This window comes from Chroicocephalus ridibundus, chromosome 8 (genome assembly GCF_963924245.1).
Source record: "Chroicocephalus ridibundus chromosome 8, bChrRid1.1, whole genome shotgun sequence".
Taxonomy (NCBI): domain Eukaryota; kingdom Metazoa; phylum Chordata; class Aves; order Charadriiformes; family Laridae; genus Chroicocephalus; species Chroicocephalus ridibundus.
Genome location: NC_086291.1, coordinates 17,948,704 through 17,971,451, shown reverse-complemented (window position 1 = coordinate 17,971,451; position 22,748 = coordinate 17,948,704). Strand labels below are relative to the sequence as shown.

Here is a 22,748-nt window from a genome sequence, read left to right as displayed (position 1 = left end):
ATTCAACAAGGGCAAGTGTAGGGTGCTGCACCTGGGGAGGAACAACCCCATGCATCAGTACAGGTTGGGGACTGACCTGCTGGAGAGCAGCTTGGTGGAAAGAGACCTGGGAGTCCTGGTGGACAACAGGATGACCATGAGCCAGCAATGTGCCCTCGTGGCCAAGAAGGCCAATGGCATCCTGGGGTGCACCAAGAAGAGTGTGGCCAGCAGGTCGAGGGAGGTCATCCTCCCCCTCTCCTCTGCCTTGGTGAGGCTGCACCTGGAACACTGTGTCCAGTTCTGGGCTCCCCGGTTCAAGAAGGACAGGGAACTGCTGGAAAGGGTGCAGCAAAGGGCTACCAAGATGATTAGGGGACTGGAATTTCTCTCTTATGAAGAAAGGCTGAGGGATTTGGGTCTCTTCAGTCTGGAAAAAAGACGACTGAGGGGGGACCTTATCAACACTTATAAATACTTAAAAGGGTGGGTGTCAGGAGGATGGGGCCAGGCTCTTTTCAGTGGTGCCTGGGGACAGGACAAGAGGTAATGGGCCCAAACTTGAGCACAGGAAGTTCCATGACAACATGAGGAGGAACTTCTTTACTTTGAGGGTGGCAGAGCACTGGAACAGGCTGCCCAGAGAGGTGGTGGATGTCTCCAACTCTGGAGACATTCAAAACCTGCCTGAATGTGTTCCTGTGCAACCTGCTCTAAGGTGACCCTGCCCTGGCAGGGGGTTGGACTAGATGATCTCCAGAGGTCCCTTCCAACCGCTACCACTCTGTGATTCTATGGATATATCCCTTTCTGTTTAAAGCTCTAAGAGCAATAGGAATACAAAAAGGTGTTTGAAAGCCCTTTCTAACTAGAATACCTTTCTTTTCTTTTGAACAAATGCCATACATAAGCCGTGCACTAAGACAAGGTGTTAAAAAAAAGAAAAAGCCAGAAGTATCATAAGTGTAAAACCAAACTAAACCATTACCCCCAAAACCAAAACAAAACCACATACACACACACGTTTTTCATTATCTATGATATATCCAGGCCTTGATTATGAGCATCGTCACACAACTTCAATGCTCAGAAATGCGTATGAATAAAGTTCAAGATTTAGAGATGTACTGATATGCCCACAATGTTATAGTACACTCATGCTATATACAGCTCAGGTGTATTTATTTTTTTTTTTTTTAGTTAAAAGATTTCCAAAGAAATATAAGTTTAAAACTACTTCTGAAATGCAGCATGAGTGTTTCAAGTCAGGTGGTTTTAAAAACACTTTTGTTTGTTTGTTTTAAAAATAATTGTTTCCTACTCAATCTAGCCTAAATACCCATAAAGACAGCAAAAATTTGCCTCCATCTGTGCCCACATTAGTAATAATAAGGTCAATCTATTTAACTATGACAAGCAGGCTTTGTACCTGCATCAGATTATTATTTTTTTTTAGAATAATGAAAAGATTATATGCTTTAAATAGAAGTACTAGTTACTGTCAAGACAAAAGAGAGCATGCATGAAGTGAGAACGACGACCACAAAGCAAAAATGGATTGCGTAAGGTATAAAAAGGATTATGAAGAGAGACTGTATTTCTCTTCGTTAAGCTTAAGGTATTTTGCTTCAAGTCAGATGTATTTGGCATCCTAACACACACAATGGTGTGCCTAGACTCTGATTATTTTCGGTTCACGCCAAGTTTTGGCATTCCTACATTTGGCATTCTAACATTCCTACTAGAAATTTATGATAACTCTGTGTGCATGTGGGTAACGTATCTACATGGCATTCTGACATTAATGATTCATATATTCTTTCTATTCCGTCACCATTATCAAAAGCCAATTCATTGGTCTGGACTGCCTGAAGAATCTGCATCCTTATAACTTCTATTTTTGTCTTGCTGTCCTGGAGCATCTGCTGAGCTGTGGCAAGAAGTTTTCGATCCTATTAAAACAAACAGAAAAGTTAAAATTGTAAACTCTGCATAGAACAAAACACATAGAAAGCTTCAAAACCCACACGCTTTAGGAACTAGAACTAAATCGATGTAGTTAATTCGGTACAGCAGACCAATTCAACTAACCACATTAGGCTATTAGTGGAAATTAAGTTAGGACAGAGGCATATTCTGGTTGATTAAGAAGTACAAGCCACTCTCATGGAAACTGTATTTGTTTAAAGGTGAATAAAGGCGGCACGATCTAGCAACATTACATGTTTAGATTAATGTTGTGTAAGCTGATACTAAAGAAAGGACAAGATATTAAAAGCAGAATATCACCATCCTATGTAGAATGACTCAAATTTACTGTGAGTATGATGAGAACTCTTCTAATAGACAAATTTCCTAGACTAACTCCATATAAAAACCATTGTACCAATTTACTTGAGCTGATTTTTCAATCTTGAAATGAGAAATATGAAGTTAACTTACATAGGACAGTATAAATAAGTCTGCAGTACGTTTTTCCAAACAAAGCTGAACATTTTTTTTGCATTAATAAATGCTTCATTAGCTATTTCATCAGCAAGTACAGTACTTTTCATCTAAATGAACTAAGGTTATCATTTTTTGTTTTCAAAAACAGTAAACACAGGAAGCAGTTTAGAAGAGAGCATTTCTGAAGATGAACTTCCAAAGTAGCTGATAATACCATTTCATTGCCAGGAGCACAGCCAACCACATGTTTCTCAGGGGTACCATGTTTTGTCCTCCAGCTACTGGAAATGTGACTTACAATGGATTATCAAATGGTTCTGTGGAACTGGTGGAACTGTGCATGTGCTTCTATGGCTGCTGCATGGCTCTCTCTAAATGTTCTGAGAGTTATCGGATAACTTAAAAGTGATCTAACTGGCAGTAAGAACAAAAAAAAAAAGGAGTATGAGAAAACTTAAGGCAGTCTATTTGTCCTGTCTGTGCAGTGCCAATCAATCACAGTAATTAATAGTAGCCAGCACAGATGAGTATCACACTTGTTACAGCCCAAAGGGTACTTTGGTTAACTCATTTTGTAGCCACTCTATAGCCTCATTAATAACTTACTTTCCCATGGACATGGTTTATACTTATATTTTTAATTTTATAATGAAGTTATCAATTATTTAAGATGTTAAAGAAATTTAATTCTTCCCCTTACCACAACCAAGACAAAGAACTGCAGTGTAGCACAGATACCCAGAGCTAGAAATACCAGCACCATGGAGCATACTGTGAGAAAAATCACAGAAGAGGGAAATTCACCTTCATAGAGCTCCACTATGACCTTGCGCCTAATGTATTACTCTGATAACGTAATGCTACCCTATGTTCTGCAGGGTAGATACGCCAAGATATACATATGAAAACACTTTGGCTGCATGGGGAGAAATTGTGCCCACTCTGCATACCACAGTCTCAGAACTCTTGGTTTTAAGCTCTAGTATTAATCAACATTTCAGAGAGATACCACTAGTTTTCATATTTTAAGATTCTATGTTAGCTATACAATTATTTAATGAGTACACTGAATTTCCTAAATGAATGCCTTCTCAAATACAAATATCAACTTTTGAAATAGACGCTGTCTACAGCAGAATATAGAATCTAAGTAACAGATCGCGAGCAACTCCAGAATCCTGTATTAAACCTTATCCATGCATCATTCTGATGTATAAATATGCTGTAAGTGTTTCTTTGTCTGTATCTTCCTGTTTATCTTATTTTCGATCTTGCTGCTCTTGATTGTCCCTCATATCCTCTTACTGCAATGGATTTGCTTCCTCAGGGGCAACATCAGCCCTTCAATGTGTAAAATGGCAGTAATTCAGGATTATAGAGATATCCTTATGTTTTCAAGAGGCAGAAAATCCCATCTTCAGAATCAAAATGGATGTGTTACACTCAGCAGCTCTTCTAGTGTTGGAGGCCGAATACAAAATATTTCAAGGCATCTCCTGAGTACAGAAGAACTGGCAGTGTCTCTAAAACTCATCTGCAAAGCTGTCGTGGGATCTCAGAGAATCCACACAAGTCCAAGGAAAGATGATCAATATCTTAGAAACACTTAAGTCTGAATAGGTTGAGCTGAATGTTACTGAAGCAAGTAGAGGAAGTACAAATGGAAAACCTGCCCATGAGATGATGGGTTTATTCCTACTAACAAGCTGCTTTTTCATTTTTAATAAACAAATGATGACCTCCCTCCATTAAATTTAGGTCTGAAAATAATACATCAAATTTGAAATCTGATCATATAGTACACTTGAATAAAGGTCACAAAAGAGTTTAATAAGTTTTAAAGAGAGTCCTGGGACTAATTTTTAAAAAACTACTGGATTACTGGGGTTGAATTCAAACTGGGAATTTTCTGCCCCTTTTGCCCACCTCATCCAGACCCCTGAGTTGTTTTAAGCTCTGCTTTTTAAAAAGTAATCATGATGCTCAAGTCTACAGTTTAAACCTGCCAAAATAACTCACTACTGAGTATTACGAATATGAGAGAATGAATACACACCATTTCCATCCGGTCTGTTGAAGCAGCTGGCAATGCTTTTGTGTTTTCCAGCTTGCTCTCCCCAGCCCAGTTACTAGATACACCCAGTCTGGTAAGGCCAATTTAAGCATTTACCAATTGCAAATACAAGATTCAATCACCAATTTTAATTACATGCCTCAATCATAAAGCAAGCCAGAATATATCCTTTCTACCTAGTCTGATCAAAGCTTGCTAACAATGTCTAATATTATAGCCTGAGTGTCGAGTTAAGTTTTTTCAGGCTGTTATAAGGTTACTTGCTGAGGGTTTATTAAGAACATAATTCACGTCTGTCTTTTGATCCGTTGGGTCAGCTGATTATTATTTTTAAGTGCACCTGATGTTAAGTACATGGCCCCAGAGGATGTCGACTGCAGGTTTTGCAGGAGCCGAGGGACTGTGGTGCATGGACAGCATTCCCAGGCCCTTAGTCATAAGGTGCAGTCCAGATATTTCTTCCACCTGCCCCAGGCTAGTAGGTTACAGATCACTTTCAGATAAATCTGCCAAAGTACCAGCTGGTTCAACAGAAGTGCTGTTGGGACAGAAGGAGCCTGGTGGCACCCATGGTCCATCTAGCCTAAACTAATTTTTCTGGGAGCGAGCCCCATTTGCTGTAGTTTCCTGAGGTATAAGAAAGTCAAACAGTAGACAGATACAAAGTTATCTGCGTTTCCACCAGTCCCAGGCAGAAATTCACTCAGAAATATAAAGTTCCTTTCCGACACTTTTTGGTTAGTATCAATTATAAGGGGTAGCAATGCAATTCATAGATGTCTACTCTTCAAATCAAACACTTTTTTTTAATAAGTTCACAGACTTATAGGTGTTGGGTAGTAAGTTAAGATCTTAAAACATTTCTGTTCATTCTGTGTCTGGACACAGAACCCAAGCTACTGCATACTATTTGTTAGATCTAGGCTTGTCTTTCCCCTTAATTTGGAAATTCATCTCCTTAACAATGCAGTAAAAGTAAATGGAAAGACAGGTAATGAGTAACTAATGAAGGGAGAAAGAGCAGGTAAGTAGAAGATATCCCCCCCTTTTCTCATTTGAGAACTATGACTCCCTTATACTCATAAAATATATTTTTGGGGTTTTTTGCCGTTGTTTTGGGGTGGGGGTTTTTTGGTTCCCCCCACTTAAAAGGTTTGGTTTGTCTTTCAGTTGAGTTAAGGGATCCTTAGTGTATGACAAATTTTATTACACAATTAGGACTATGTAATAAGTCAAAACCATTCAGGGGTTAGCTAACACGCCCCCCCGGCCCCAGAGAACTTCATTCAATTCATAAAATTCAGATGTAGAAATAAGTGTGGCTTTATTTTTAATTTCAGTTTGATGCTACCAGATGCTACCTCTAGAATACCACACTTCCGTAAAGAAGCATGTGTATTTCATGTGCATGCGTACTAATGCAGATTATAACTCTTATCAGAGTACTATGCACATTTTATTAAAACAAATATTTGGTACAAATATTTTTACTGCCAACTACAACTAGATGACCATTTCAGAAGCATACTTGGCAATGCCGCCTTTTGTGTAATTATCGTGCACATTACAACTTTAACACTAATGGTTTTTTTTTTTCTTTTTTAGTGGAACTAGGAAAAGCATCAGACACCAATCAGTGCCATACCAAGCTCTGCTGCTAACTGAATCACACATGATCAAAGATTACTAGATGTACTAAATTTAGTAAGCCGGATTTGTTATTTAGGTTGAACTGCATGTGGACAAATTGATAAAACAATCACTTGAGTCGGTATTAAACCACAACAAAAAATGGTGTAGTAATTTGTAGCAGATTTGACCTAACTACTTAACAAAAAATATACCCCAAACTAAAAACAATGAAATTGTATACTGTTTATGTGTTGTACATTCACACCACAGCAATATGAAAATTCACAATCACTTCATGTTCTTTAAGCATTCCAAAGCCTTACCTTTGAAGAGCCATTTGAGTACATCTGTATCATATTTTCTGCTCCCTGTTTTACCTTCAGTTCTATATCCAACTGCTTCTTTAAGGCCATCAATCTGTTGTTAGTAGAAAAACGAGGATCGCTATTTGGAGTATCAGGAGTCCTAGGACAATCTGCAAATTAAAGGTAAGACGTAATGTGTGCAAAAAGAAAAAAAAAAGGGGGGAAGAAAAAAAACAACCCCACAAAAACCCACACCCCCCCACTCTATTCTATTAAGTTATAGATTAAACAAAGCTGGAACATCATACACTTAAGTATTAAGACTGACCCTCCTGTCCAGAGCTACTTTTCAACAGCACTGCAAATGCGCCTTAACGTGAAAAGCCTGGCGAAAGCCCGGTGACTCCTACACATGCCCTAATTCACATGAATCACTTCCGGGAGTGGCGACACAGGCAGGTCTGCAGCCAGGTCTATTTTCATTTCAAAGGAGATTTATTGTTTCTTCTAGAATGTCTTGAATCGATCAAAAATGCAGTTTTCCATTAATCTTTCTTACACTCCTGATTTTAAAAATCTAAGTGTTTTAAAAACAAACAAGCTTGGACAATAACATTCAATACTAATGAGCACGGTCTAAATACAGATATTAAGTAGGTTCTCATCGATTTTAGTGTGGACACTGCAGACACAGTTTATGTCAAAATTAAGAATACATAAAATGAGCCTTTTCCTTAGTCATAAAACTGAACGATTTTTGCTCTGGAATCCTAACAGAATCCTGGCATATAGGCAGACAGGTTATGGAACAACTGTGATCTGTGGGAAGGATAAAGCTTTTTCGTTTGACAATATTACTATTTAGATCTCCATCTTGCTGGATTAATTTAATGGAATGCAAGTTAGTTTTAACAATCAAATTATATAGTCAAACCTCTTAACTTTTCCACCCTCCTCCAGAAAAGTCTATTAATCACTAGTTCACATTTCAGCTTCTGCAACATGAACTATGACAACTGAAAATAAGTGGCCACTGGACTATTTCCTAGTACTTAACTATTTCCAACATGACTGTCCTTGTAGCTAACTATCTTCCCTAACAGTCCTAATGGCTTCTCTTTTGAAACTTTTTGTAAAAAAGGATAAATTATGTCTACTGTAATAATTACGGTTTTTTGTTGTTGATTTCTTTTACACGAACAACTGAAAGAATGCCTTCTCTATAGGAAAATAACATTAGTTGGTCTCCTGGAAGGTAGTATGTACCTGATATCAACAGTACAGTCTTTTTTCCCCAACTTTAATTAATTTTCCTTGAATTAAAACTAGGATGATGGATCGGGTTCCTGAAATTCTCAATTATTAGAAAACACAGGCATTGCACTAGTAACTTACAAATTATTAATTATGAGGTGTCATGGGGAGGAGGCATCTTATCTGTCATTTAATATTTCTTCTGTAGAAGATTCTGATAACTAATTTTGGAGATTTAATACATTTTACTTTCAAGTTTGCTGTGTAATTTCCTCCTAAATTGTAATCTTTGCTGAGGCTACATACAGATTTCATTTAAGGAGAAGTTTTAATTTCCTCTGCTGCTAATTCACTCTTCACTTCAAGCCACTTTAAAACTCTTACTGCATCCTCACTACTTAAAGGTAGTACAGAAAATAACAAATGTTTAAAATATAAATAAAAAAAATAATCTGTGCTATTCCTCATCTGTTTTGTCGTTCATCCTCTCAATGTTTTGGCTTGGTTTCTCTGTGAAACATTGCACTTGAACAGCTTTACCTTAAATCTGCTATTAATACAACAAAGATTAACAACATGCTTTCCTCTCACTTATGCTTTTACATTCAACTAATCCTCACCTAACCATCTATTCAAAAATTGGAACAAACATGAAACTTGAAAGTCACAGTGTCGAGTCTTCTTGTTAAATAGATTAATCGTATAAATGAATGTTTACCAACTTCAGATTTATGATGCAGTCCTCTACCACTTAAGAGATCCCAGCCCTGTGATGATCCCCGGGAAGACCGTGGTGCTCCTGAAGCCTGTTTTCACCGCTTTGAAAGATGCGCACAAGCAGCCTTCCTTTGCATTAAAACAACACTCAAGTTGCAAGTCAAGGACTAATTAGAGATACCGCGGCGCAGGCTGCCCAGGCAGCTGTTATTATCTCCCTTTGCGTGTCTGCACCGTGAAGGTGTAACCACATCCCTTACCTGGGTCATCTCAAGAGTTGGTCTGCACTTGTGGACCTAAACTCCCCTCTACCATTTAGTTTAAACGGTGCACCTATATGCTTTGTTAGCAACCAGCAGCAAAGGAAATGTTTCTGCACTTCGGACTAATTGCTAGGAAGAATTCAGTTTTTGCTTTCAGGCATAATAGCTGCTCACTAAACTCCCGAACATGGAACACTATGGTTTCTTAAAAATTTTCTTTTTTAAGAAAAAGAAAAAAGTTTACCAACAGCTTTTCAGAAATGGCCTAAGTGACTCCAGTTCCCCCCGCCCCCCCCAAATCCCATTACAATGCAGTAAGTAGCCTGAGGCAGCCTCTTATAGAAGAATTCAGATTAAAGTTTTAAGTCAGCTGGACAAACTGGTCCTATTATGGAAAGCGTTGACAATCTTAGCAGCAGTACTACGAGCTACAGCTGTATTAGCAGTTTCCCTCTCTCTTTGTAATGTCTACTGAGGCTATAATCACTTCGGTATGGCTTGCTATCTCTCATCTATTTGGATAAAACACTACACAGAGGGGCTCAAATCTCATCTGGAGACATTTAGCCACCTTCATAATACAAATAAGTAATAAATTCATCTGGATAATTGCAATCAATGGGATTTATGTATCTGTTTAAAGTTAAACAAGAGTTAAGTACTCGTACCAAATTAATTCTTCACTCAAGTAGGTGAGTAGTGACTGGGGAAAATACGAGATTCTCCAGTTTGCCATGTCTGTTGGTCAACAAGGACAGTACAGGACTTGCCATTTTGGATGCATTCAAGTTCAACTTTGCATAGGACAGCAAGAGCTTTGCTGGGGTATGGATTAGTGCCCCTAGGCATTTTCTTCTGGACAGTGAATATCAAGTGAAGTAACAGATGTATTTCAGGTGAACTTGACTTCATTTCAAGTAACTAGCATGTTGATTTGCTAAACAACTACAAATGTTGTTGCTTGATACTAATGAGTTTTGTGCAGCTTGTTAGCACACATCCAGGCTGCTGGAAGAGCTGCAGTACTGCTTCCCCAGCACCTGCAATATCCTGTTTTCATGAAAATATAAGACTTAAAATAAGTTAATAGTGATGGTTTAACATATTTATTTTCTTCTTATTATTAAAAAAAAACATCTGGACTGCATCAGGACAATGGCAGTTTTCAGTCTGAAATGTTTCTCTTAACCGTGATCCTTGCTCTTCTGAAAATCTTTTCAGTGCTCACCAGCAAAAACTTTTTGCTTCTAAGTTGCCTTTTACCAGTATTCCCATCTAAATTATATTTATTAGAGTAACGACACAACTCTGCTCTACTGAGACTGCTGCTCATTCCTTTGGGGACTCTTCCCCAGATGCTAGGTATGCTATTTCTTCAATAAGCTCAGTGTGAAATCTAGGATCCCATGTAACTTTCTGAATTTGGGTTCCCAGATGGTACTGCAGCGTGCTGCTAAGCTACTCAATTAGCAGCAAGTGCCCTTTGGTAAATAGTTAATTTTAATCTTATTTGAGGATATTTAATTGCAGTTAGCCTCATCAGTGTCATACTCAACAGAAATACCTGTGATGCATTTTTAGGCATTGCTGGAGGGGGGAAGAAAGAGGCATCATCAGGCATTTCTCAGGGAGTCAGATGCATTTGAACTAAGCCATCAGTAAGTCCAAGGCAGCAGGGGACATTCTGCACTCAGAGAACATCCAGCACTGACCTAGAAACTTTTGAAGTTGAATTGAATTTCAATTCATTAATGGCTAATTTTAACTACTAAACAAGTGACAGAAGATTGCTTCAAATGGCTTCAATAATGTTATTCTACATTAAGGTTCCCAAAAGTTACCATGAAATTCCTACGGATATGAGCCTCGTAGGTGGACGCTGCTCAAAAAAGTCACTACCTCTATCAGTTTGGTTGCTGCCTCTACTAGTTTCCAGTAATTGGTCCAGTAAATGGACACTCTGGTGTCTGACAGATTAACCTAGTCATTTGTATGGACAAAGAAATCCCCCAGTCTCTCTCACTCCCTTATCAGCTAATCATATCATATTCTTAAACAAAATATTTACTTTATTTGTGACCCCTGCAGCCAAATTTGATGTGAAGTAGACATCTCAGAAGTTAGAGGAGAATGGAAGAAGAGGCATGAACTTGTCTCTTTGATTTCATGTTCTCAATGTTTTATCCAGTCTCTTCAATTCCCTCAAAAGTCTTTCTATCATCTCACCTCCCTATCCGTCTTTAATTCAGCTATATGGAAGAGATTAATTTCCCAGTTTATACATATCCTACGTATCAACTATATGCCTAGTTAAATCAGTGACTCGCTGTAGGTAAAATATTTCAATCTTACACCTTACTGAGTCACATTCGAAACCCCAATCGCTACTGCTACTTTTTAGACTTGTAAAAAGAATATAAATTTAATTGTGCTACTTTGTAGAAGTATGTTTTCAAGATACAAGATTTCTTCACCTCTAAAACTGAAGTAATTATTCCTGTGTTACACCTTAAAATAAATCTCTCAATTTTATGGTCACTCTGAGCAAGTAATGGTCACTAGGCTTGTCCTACTCTTTTTGTATTGCTGCATTCCGCTTCACTTTTAAGTGATGACCTATGAATTTTAAAAACTCCGCGCCCTAATATGACTAATACACTGCACGATAAGGGCAGACCTGGGGACAAAGTCCCACTTCAAAAACAAATCTACATTCACCAGCAACCCCAAAATGTAAAGTAAACCGATGTTACACTAAAAGTTGTCTCTGAATCATACATCTGCTGCCAAATCTACCGTCACATTCAGTAACATAGCTTTTTGGCAAACTGCACTTTTTCGTTAAGGTTTAATACCAATTCTTCAAATAGTTGTGAAAATAATTTCCTATGGCATTAGGTCACAGAAAGCTTCCAGCTCTAAGAAAGCTACCATCAAAACATCTTAACTTGCTTCAAATGGAATGTTATTAAAAAACATTTTTCTACAGGAGATTCATTAACACTACATTTAATGGTTTTAACATGTATCGATTACATTGTGATGATTAAAAAGAAGTTACACTACAAATTAGTGTTTCGTTAAAAAAAAGTAACGCAAGTTACTGCTTGATACCATAAGCAACAGTAAGAGTCACAACAGCTCGCACAGCACTTTTCAGCTCTAAATCTGGAGCACTTTACAAATATATGTTCACACCCACTTTTCAGATACAGGAACAAGGAAAGATTAAATGACTTTTCCAAGTTACCACAATGACCTTTCAACAAGTCAACAGAAACCATCCAAAAATCTTCAGATTTCAGGCCTGACAGGTCAAAGGGCTCATCATTTTATAGGCAATGATCCTCTCAATGTTACTTCTCAATGGATCTCAGCCCTGACTTTGCTACTTAGAACCTGCAAAAACCTAAACAACATACTCTAGAAGAGGTAAAAAACACAGGGCCGCCCCCCAAAAATATTAAAGTACATAAAGAGAACACAACCCTTGACTCACACACCTCTTGAACCCTCTTTACCTTATTTTCAGCATTCATGCTCTGCACTGTCTAAAAATTTCCTGTGTATTTCCTTCTCTCTTTTAAATCTTTTGTCACTAACTGACCAGAAAAAGGTCAAACACAAGCTAAAGTGAAGAAAACATGTAACTTAAATTAAAGCTAACCTCTGGAAACAATGCACTTGTTCAGGAAGCTCCCATATTTGTCAGTAAGTGATTATTAAATTCACTGTTGATCCTGAGCAAAAGCAAGAATTCCCAGACTCAGATACCTGTGACCTCTCCACAGAGGTACTCTCGGTCAGATGGCAGTGACATAGGACTATGTGTCCATGTATTTCCTGAATATTATGTATAATACATATATATATACACACATACACACAGAGTTGGCATGTCGTAAGTTTTATATTACTAACCTTATTTTGCAAAGGTCAAGCTCACTGATACCTTAAATCAAATCTAAGACTTCAGTATAAAAAAACTGGAGTATCACCTAGATGATTTGCACCCATTAGTCTCAAGACAGACGGGACGTTCTGGTAGCACTCCTCCCCCATGAATGAGGTAGGAGACAGGCAATTAAATTACAAAGCAAACAGTATAAAAAACTCAAGCATTTCAATTTTGAAGGGTGCGTGCTTGTAGATCTAAGAACAGATATTGAAAGAATTAAAGACTATTTTTTAGAAGGTTATGCAATATATTCTATTAAAATGGGTCTTATATAGGAATACCTGATGTGATACTATACAGAGAATATATGATCTCAACAGAATTAATAGGTTTTTTTCTTGCATATTTCAATAATTAAGTAGGACTGTAAAAGCTATCTACCAATAACACTTTGAACAGAATGAAAGTTAAAAACATAGTACTAAGAAGTTTAGCATGCATCACAAGCAGGTAGAAGCACCTGCTGATAAGTTTATCAACCTTGATCTTTTATCTCTTGAGCTTTCATGAAGTCTCTGGTATTTGAACACAACGCGTGATGAGCCTGGCTGCTAACAGTTATTCGCAAAAAGCAATGGGCACTGCTGGCCTTTCCAGAAGCGTACTAAGGATCTGAACAACATTATTTAGATTTTTGTAGCCAAACCATCTCTTTAGAACGAGCAAATGCTTTCTTAGGGTCTACCACATTTCCCGAGTCATGCACAAGGACAATATGGTTCATTAACTCAATGTGATAGTTTTAAAATGCTAGACTGGAAGGGGGAACTCCAACATGAGCATTCTGCGCTCATCCACTTTTCAAGTTCTACTATGAGATGAACTTCACAAATTTGTGTCCGCACATATTTATATTTGGTCTATACAGTTTCCATATAGTTTTCCTTCTGTTCCACTCTTCCCATTCCTTCAAAAGCCACAGTACTGCCAACACTGAAGCGGATTTTCATAAACCTTAGCCAATATGGAGCAGAACGCTTCATGCCTACTAAATATCCCATGGCGATCTATGAAGCATACTTTATTGTATTTATTCCCATTTCATGCTGCAGCAACTACTTTGCCTCGCTAGTTCCAGCTGTGCTCCTCTCTTGCCCTTGTATCTCTTGAAGAACAAAAGCAGAAGAATGCAGAGAATACAGAGAATATTGTGCAGGTCACTATGGACACTTCAACACTTTGGCAGCATGTCACAGGACCAGTCAGTATGAATTGCTGACATCACCTGCCAGTATTTTCCTAAATTCTCACTGTAATCATCCTTTCTTCAGAAGGATGTATTCTACTGCCCAAACTTCTTAAAGCTTGGCATTCACTTCTCAAACACCTTCAATGGCTTGTGCACATTTATTAACATTTTGCCAGGAAGAGTCTGCGCAGTGTGACATCATCAGGCTGGCAATATCTCCCAAGTCATTCCACAAAGCTGAAAAAGGACTGTTTACTTTCATAACATTCCATCTTAAAATACCAAGCCCTGTATTTTTAAAAAATACATTCAAAATCAGTATTGACTTACTGCCATGCCACAGAAAATACGAATTCATTACAACCATTCTGTGATTCTGTGAAAAAAATTCCAAATTGTTTTTAAAATAGTAGCTTCATTGTGGAAAAGCCTCAAGACTTAACAAATCATTGCCACAGTAAGAAATGTTTGGTAAGTTAGTCAGATAAATGATGCAACAGAAAAACAGTTTTTAAAAGTTAGATTTAAGTGTAAAAAAAACACCCAAAACTTTTAAATGAAAATTTTACAATTTTTTTTTCCCATAGAATAAAAAGGTGTATTAACGCTGATGCCTACAGCATAACTCAGAGAAAGTCACTGGAAGAGCTACTGAAATTTCCTTTTATACAGTGAAAAGCTGTTAGGAAATATTGAAGTGATTGACAAAATACTTTAACAGAGTAATAACTGAAAGTGAAGAACTGGTACATGTTAAGTTAGGCTTTAGAGCATTATCAAATAATTCGTGAAAAACCGTGTTCCCCAGAATACAATTTAAAACTCAAAGGGACTGGACACTTATTTGTCAACCAAAACAAAGAGGCATACATAAATATCAAACTTGCCAGCTACGAATTTGCCCATTCCCAGAGCAATTTTTTCAAATGAAATGGGATAGAGCTTATCTAAGGAGGATAAAAACTGATTTCACAACAACATATGGTACCTGCAACATCTTCTGGATCCGTTACAACAATGTGTGCATTTAACTCCTGTAACTTATGATGCAAGTCTTCTAATTTCTTATTCGACTTTTTCAAAATGTTGTCCACATATGCCAAGTTCTTTTTATCCGTTGTGACCTTCCTGAGGTTCTCTGCTCCCTCCTTGATTTTAAGTTCCTTCCTTATTTCCCGCTTGATTTGGTCCTTTACTTCATCCAGCTTCTGCTGTACCATTGTATCTGAAAAGTCCAACTTTTGGCCAGTGCTCACATTCTCAGAGGCTAGAAGAGTTTTGGCATCCCCCTAGAAAGGAAAACAGTAACATAACTACCAGGAAACACTGTTCCTTGACAACGCATGCTGCAAACTTAACATGACTAGGCTTCAGGTCTCTGTATATTAAACACTCACTTTGTAAGACCATTTACTAACCCTGGGTCTACACTCATGTTGCCCTAAAGCAACAATCTCACAAGACATTACATGTTAACTGGAGTTACATTTTACAACAGATTTATTTTAAATTTAGCGACATCTTTACTACGCCTATTTTTAACAGCAAGAGATTTAAATACTTCTGGATTTGTCATGGCTGCTTGCCTGGCAGTTATATGCCCCAGAGCTAATGACTCACATTTGTAATTTTCTAGATTTAATTGTGTGTTTTAATAGACCAAATGGATACAGGAAATAAGACTAACGTCTAACAGTTATTAACTATGATGAATTTTTGTACATTTATTAGAATATATTCCTTTTAAAGTTTGTAAAAAAAGTTAAAAAACCTTAGTGATATTTGCAAATGTTTAAAGAAACACTGGCATCTTCATAAAGTTTTGTCAAGATGTTACTGGAAAATAAATTTGCTAGATTTTTTTAAAATTCCCTCAAGGAAAGCCTTTCACTTAAAAAGATAATATTAAAAAAAAAAGTCTTACTTTCTTGTGTAGGCAAGCTAGGCTGAAATGAAAAAAAAAAATAAAATAAAAATTTGCAGTGATGAGTAGGAGTTGGTGTAGTAAAGGAGCAGGGGATGAAAAGTCTTCAGGGCACCAGTACAGATGAGGTCATGTTTGCGCCTGGTATGTATTTACGTACCATTGAGAAGTAAGAGTACAAAGGGCATGTTATAGAATCTACATCAAAAAAGTACAAATACAATTAATTACATACGTAATAACACTTCCTGTGTGTATTATCCATGGACCCTGTACAATGAGTAGGCACTAGGTCCTACCCAAGAAGTCTTAGCAAAGAAGGGCTGTCCTGAACTTGGCCTGATCTGTACATAACTACCAAATGACCAAAATTTCTGTAAATTTTCTTAAACACAATGAAGAAATTGCCTAGACTTATACAGGCAAAGAAAACAGTAGATGAAAACATTCAAGGAGGAGTTCAGGAAGCACAGCATCGGGCTAATTAACTGTAAGAACGTCCCAGAACACATGATGTCTAGATACAGTCCACAGTGACTTGTTTGTTTTTCAAGAGAATTTGGGGAAATGAGGGTCATGAAAGTTGTTCCTGGGCCATACATGTCAACAGATAACGCTCGTCAAACTATTTCAATCTGTGCAGACTGCAGTGATACTGCCTTCCATGAGTAATATCCAATCTACTAGTCCTCAACTATAATTTTACAAGTTTACTAAATCATCCTTAAACACTTCTTATTAAAACATTTCTATACGTAGCTGCTACAAAAGTTAGCAACTCAAAGATTCTTAAATATGAAAAGTAGCTGGAGTAACCACTTTGCCACAGAATTTCTCTATCAGTGAAAAAGACAAAACCCAAGCTATTTAGAAATAACAAACTGAGTAAGAAGTGAAAGGGAAGAAATCATGCAAATTTATACTTCAAATGCACTTGTGATTCCTGTAAGTACATATCTGTTAATGCAGATTAAAATAGGTAATTTATTATGCATATGTAGAGAGGCTATTCATAGTTGTACTAGGAAATACATGACATTGTTTGTTAAAGTCGATTCTTTTTTATACATGTATATATGGAAACAATCAATAGCGATGAGCAACTAGTACCAAGGTTCATATCCATAATGAAGGAAATCAACCACCATGTGCTGAGTGTTTTGAGAAACAACTGAAACTGAAAATAAATTCATTTAGCAATTGTATAGCAAACTATTTGTTTAAGTAATAAGTATATCCAAACTAGAGTCAGATCTTTGATTTCCCTGTTTGTCTAGCACACAAAAATTTAGGGTGTAAAAAATGAGCTTCATGATTAGTATATTAATATTTAGCCTTTAAAAACAGAGATCAAAATAGTGTTAGTAATTTTTAAATTGTGTATTTTTAAACCATAATCCTTTGCACTTGTTCTGCAAGCTTCCTAGAAATAAAGTCATCATCGACTTCCTTCAAAGCATGATATTACACTTTTCAAAGTTCACAGAAGAAAGACAAGTAGTAAATGTAAAAAAAAAAACCAAAACAACAAAACAACCAACCCCAAACCAAACAAACCCAACACCAAAAGAAAACCTTTATTCCATATTCCAATAGTACCTGAAGTATGCTAAAATTATGCCAAGAATGTACCCCTCTCAAACAGAACAATGTAATTAAAATATAAATAATTCAGAAATATTCTTGACTAGGGTTTCCCCAAGAGACTTCAGTTAATCGTATATCTATTGAACAATAACGTATTTTGTTGCAGGGGAGGTTTTTATCCCTCTACAAGCCCTACATCCCACCTGTTAAAGGGATGTTATGTTCCTCCATAAGCAGGTTTTTGGAGCTCTGGTTCCAGATACAGAGTCTCTAACAAGTCTTCAATTAAATGAAATCTCCATGATCATTAGTAATTTGCATTCCAAATTTCCAGTAATTAAGTTAAAGTTCTCCTCAGCTCGAGCAGTCTCAACAGCATCTTTGTCCCTGGACTTAAGGGTTTCAAGATACAGAGTCTTCTTCAATGCGCTTCCGAGACAGCTAAGAGTTCAATAGCGTGGCTGCTACCACTGGAAAGTTGGTCACATTGCCTATGCATTTAGGCATTCATCTTTAAATCCCACCCACCCCCCCAAAGGCCACAGATGATACTTCTTCTGTCTCTCTTGTCATCCAGAGTTAATTATACTTTTGAACTAAAAATATCCTGTCACCTAGTTATCTGGACGTGTCACCTGGCACAAAGGTCACTGTGAAACAAACAGTCTTCCAAGGAGGCAACCTTGGACCCTGAAGGTCACTGTGAATGCAGAGCAAGAGCGTGTTCTGCAAGCAAAGTTGTGTTGCTCCTGCACCGACCCCTTCTGCTGCTGGGATGCAATGAAGGTTTGAGACAGGTCCGCATGCCACAGAGATGAACAGCCTCAGCAACATTCCACTTTAAAATGGAGATAATGCCAAGATGGACACAACTGGCCAGAACGTCTAATAGTTCAGTAAGAGAAGTGAGGTAGAACTTTTTCTTTAAGAAAAACACCTCCCAAAACACCAAACCCAAACTCTACTTTTAAACCGAGAAATTACTTAAAACACTGGATGTTCTAACTTTATTTTATGACAACCTATTACAAACCTCTTGTTAGAGCTGAATATTCTTTCAAAAAATTCTTTTCCCCATTTGGATAAGCTCTCTCCTAGGTTAAGCTTCACATCCATGAGGATGTAAGTGTCTTGTTCCCTCAATCTGAAAATTAAGTATGTCAAAAGAAACAGTGGCTGGAGGCAGGGGCCAGGTCCTTTCTTTGCACTGCTCAAGCAGGCAGGGTGCAAAGACAGAAGAAATTGTTCACATTCTTTATGCCAAGAAAGCATCAACGGATTTTGCACAGCCACTTCCTTTACTCTCCCTCCCAGAATCATTTAACATAAAATATCTTAAGATTGGAAATGCTCTGAAGCTGATGACTAAACCACTCCTGCTGGCTAAACAGAGAACAAGCCTCACTGCTTTAAAATCTAAGACAAAAGAATGGGCAGCCAGTTATTAATTCTCAGTTTCTTTTTTTAATTCTGGTAGTAGTATTTTGACTGCTGGTTAGAAGGGAGGAGCCAGTCTTTGCTGGGTGGTCCCAGGACTGGACCATAGCATCCTTCTGTCCCTTGTGCCACAGCAGACGGCTGGTGACCCAGTTCTTTGCACCCAAGGCCGCTCCTGCGGTGGCATGTACTTCTTTGCAATGGGAGAATACATGTTTCTGAGCCAGAGTGGAGATTTCTGAAACATTTCAGCGTGTAATGAAACTGAAGCTATATTTACTACAATAAACTATCAAGGGCCACAAATGAAATACTACTGCTTAAGAGAAAAAAAAAAAGGGAAAAAGGAACCCATATCTATAACTTTCCTACTGCAATGGCCTCATGACTCAACCTCACTTTGATTGTTGGCTCAAAGACTACCTTTTACATAGATGAATTCAAGATGCCAGCCTTCAATTTCTGTATTCCTGTGAAATGATTTAAGTATAGTTGCTGAAAATAATGGGTAGTGGTCTGAGCATGCCTTTTAATAATACTCAGAGCTCATTCCGGCTGATGTGGTAAAAGAAAGTAGTAATGTTGCTTATGAAAACCCATAGTGGCCCTGCACTTTTTCCTCAGGTCAATTCTGAACCAAACAATTGGTGAAGCAGATGCCTTGCCAAACTGCATTTACCATCCAAACTCCCATTTAAGAATAAAACATTTAAATGGATGAACGATGGAAATGGTACTGCTGAATAGACGAGAGCACTATGAAGCTGAACATATCAGAGAATGTGCTCAAGTTGCGTAAACTGAATGACTTACAATTCAAAATGAGAGTCTCAAATTGCCACCTGCTAGCAGAAAAATACAACGCTAAAATCCTGGGCATTACTAACTCCCAAAGACTTGCTCCTAAGAACACAGTGCAGCTGCACTGTGTTATACCACGTATTCACTATAGAGAATATTGAATAGGGTAAGAATTCAGATTGCTGACTTCTCGTAGAAATTGTTACAGAAAGGTAAGTGGAGCCTTAAACTACAGCACGCTTAACAGCTGATGAGTACTCATGCACTATATTATTTACGCTTCACATTGACTTGCCTTGAGCACACACTCAACCTGCCTTTAGCAAAAAAAACAAAACCACCCATATCAAAAGTCACAGTGAAACTGTATTTATTTTTTTCCTAAAACACACTCTTGAATTTTAGTAACTATTTCAATAGACAATAATAGACAATTAGACAATAAGTAAGCCTGTTTGACTAGTAAAAAAATGCTTGGCTATTTAATAGAAGCATACTCATTTCAAATGTAAAAACAGGATTTTCATTTTATGTATGATTTTTAAAAGTTACCATAATCCAGAATGACTATATGTTTATTCATTTTTCATTTCATTTTGAAGAGCTGGAAGTACAGATTTGGAACTATTAGGTCTCTTTGTATAATTTTCTGAATAACCTTTTAGGAAAAAAAAGAAAAAAAGAAAAAAAGTTGTTTTTCTGAGATAACTGCCAAGGTCCCTGAAGCTCTCTATAGTAATTCCTGAAACTACAGTGGTCTTTGATTTTAAGAACAATGTTAATCAATTGCAAACTTCCCTTCCCCTGAAGTCATTCATAAAACCAGATGTGACGGCTTGTCTGGATTACTGGAACTACATGGACTATTTCCTCCTGCCCAGAAGCAAATGTGATTGTGGTCAAGATCTCAGCACTCACCCGATGTCAAGAACAAAAAAAAAAAAAACAACCCTTGGAGGCTTAATAGATTTTGGCATTAGTTTGCTGTGCTAACATGTCACAAATCAGGATTTAAATTTAATCTAAGTCACAGCTCTCTGCTTTGTAACAAGAGGCTATTTAAGGCACAAATATCCATAGTGCATTGCATTATATGTGGATGAATTCAAGTAGGACACATTAAATGAAGTTCAATTCCCATGTGCAAACAGCGAGTACCTTGGTGCATCTATAAGAGATGAAACAGTTAAAAAATAAAAAAGCTTCCTTAAACCTACAGTCCTCAATCAGCTGGTCCCCTCTGCTCCTCTTGCCCAGTTTGAGCTGTTGCCCTGATGAACACTTCAGGAGGAATGTTTGCTTTTCATCATGAGATAGCTGCTGGGCTGCAACACTCCGTCCTGCTGCACCTGCATGAAAAGCTGTGTGGCCTGCCTCAGCCGGGACATCGCACCTAAACAGGTATTAAAATTCCCTGGGGATTCCTTGTTAACATCTAGGCTTCCAGCCACAAACACTCTTTGACTAGGCCAGTGTTTACTAATGCAAAGAGCACACTCTCTCCCCCAAAGATGCTCCAACAGCAGCGCAGGTTTGCTCACAGCACTGGAGGTCGTGCTGTGCCAACATCCACTACAGAAAGGGACATAAGAGGGAGATTTCCTCGCCACAGAAAGGAAAGAAAACATTTTAAGAAACGCTGCCTTCAGCTGCTTCTCGTCACAGCAGCTCCTGATGATTTTATGCTAGGAGAAGGACCTGCAAGGAGGCTTGCAAAGAAATATGACTCTAAAAGAAAATCCCCACAATCACCTTTCTCATGATCGTGAGCACTTGACGGATGCTATGGCACAACACAAGCCATGAGCGCCTGAATCCGAGATCAGCAGATGGCCACAGTATCCAGGAGGCGTGACTAGATACTCCGGCAACAGGCACAGTACAGACACTTCAGCAGTTCCCGAACTTTTATCTGTAACTTCAAGTTCCTACTCCCAGCCAAAACACTCCAATGTAGCCCAGCACAGTGGAAACAAACTTACCCCTCTCTAGTTTTAATTGTGCAAAAGAAATAGCACAAATCCCTCTTATGATGAAGAGGGCCTGCTGTACCAACTTTTATTACATGCGTCCAGGAACAAGATCAGCATATTAAATTATGCCTATAATAACGCCACTCCTCCATTCTCTATGAGACCTTGCTATCTTAGTTTTAATTTAGCTTCTCATTTTTAAATGCATGTGAAGTACCAATGATTATCAGTTGTGCTACAGTAACTGAGTTAGTATAACAAGATAAAGAAGTGGAACACTTCTTTTTCAGGAGAAAACTGCATTTTACATAATTAATATGGGTTCAAGCAGACCACACACAGTAGGAGATGCTCTATTAAATGCCAAAATATAAACAAGCGCTTTCAAGATACAGGATAAAAATTTCATGAACTGTTAATGCCACACTGTATGCTGGTAATATCTCCACTAATAATGTATCATAGAACTGAGCCCAAAAGACTAACGTAATTCCCCTTGAAATGAAGCCTCACCCAGATGCACACAGCAGAAACACTGAAATGATAACTTCTCATCTAATTCCTGTAACATTATCATAGCATGTATTCATAATTTGATAAATACAGGCACTCCTGTTTAAAAGAGGAGGAAATCCAGGTGAACTACATGATAGTTCAATAAATGAAGTTCGAAGTAGCACAATATATTTTAAGAAAAGAAGTCCCTTGTCACTGATTCTGAACTGGAGCTGCACATTTAACATACTGGACTGGGCAGTGAAAATGGACATGTATGTGTGTCATACCTCCTACTGCCAACAAAGGAATTCCATGCACAAACTTGTTATCATTTTCTAAATTTAATCTGGAAAATTTATTCTTCTTTTGAGACATACTTTGGGAAAAAATCCTTAAGATCCCAACACAAATAAAACCGCACAGGCTGGTAAATGGCAAAATTACTACTTTTGTGCGGTGCTTGACAGTTTGAGACCGCTTTGAAAAAAAAATTAAAATTGATAGCAAAAAATAAGCACTGAACGGGATTTAGATTTTGGGGTTGTTTGGTTGCTTGTTATTTTAAACAATTTCGAATAAACATGGAGTTATTGTTTTCTTCATGGGAACATCTGTAATTTTCTGTACTGTGTAAATATATAAACAACTTCATCCTAATGGCCTAGAATTATTTCTTGAATATATACAGTATGTACACTTAAAATAAAAC

At 37.7% G+C, this 22,748-nt stretch overlaps 1 protein-coding gene across 3 annotated transcripts in view; it reads right to left on the bottom strand.

The window, feature by feature from the left end:
* Positions 1–22,748, bottom strand: part of PKN2 (protein kinase N2) — a 60,147-nt gene that overhangs the window by 20,489 nt on the left and 16,910 nt on the right. For all 3 annotated transcript variants that reach the window (XR_010072342.1, XR_010072343.1, XM_063344886.1), the window contains exons 2-4: positions 14,808–15,108; positions 6,457–6,608; positions 1,814–1,931 (exon numbers count right to left, since the gene is read on the bottom strand). Coding sequence is in view for 1 of the 3 variants with exons in the window: in XM_063344886.1 (XP_063200956.1) it covers positions 1,814–1,931; positions 6,457–6,608; positions 14,808–15,108 (571 nt within the window). In the remaining 2 variants the exon portion in view is untranslated. The remainder of the gene's footprint in view (positions 1–1,813; positions 1,932–6,456; positions 6,609–14,807; positions 15,109–22,748) is intronic.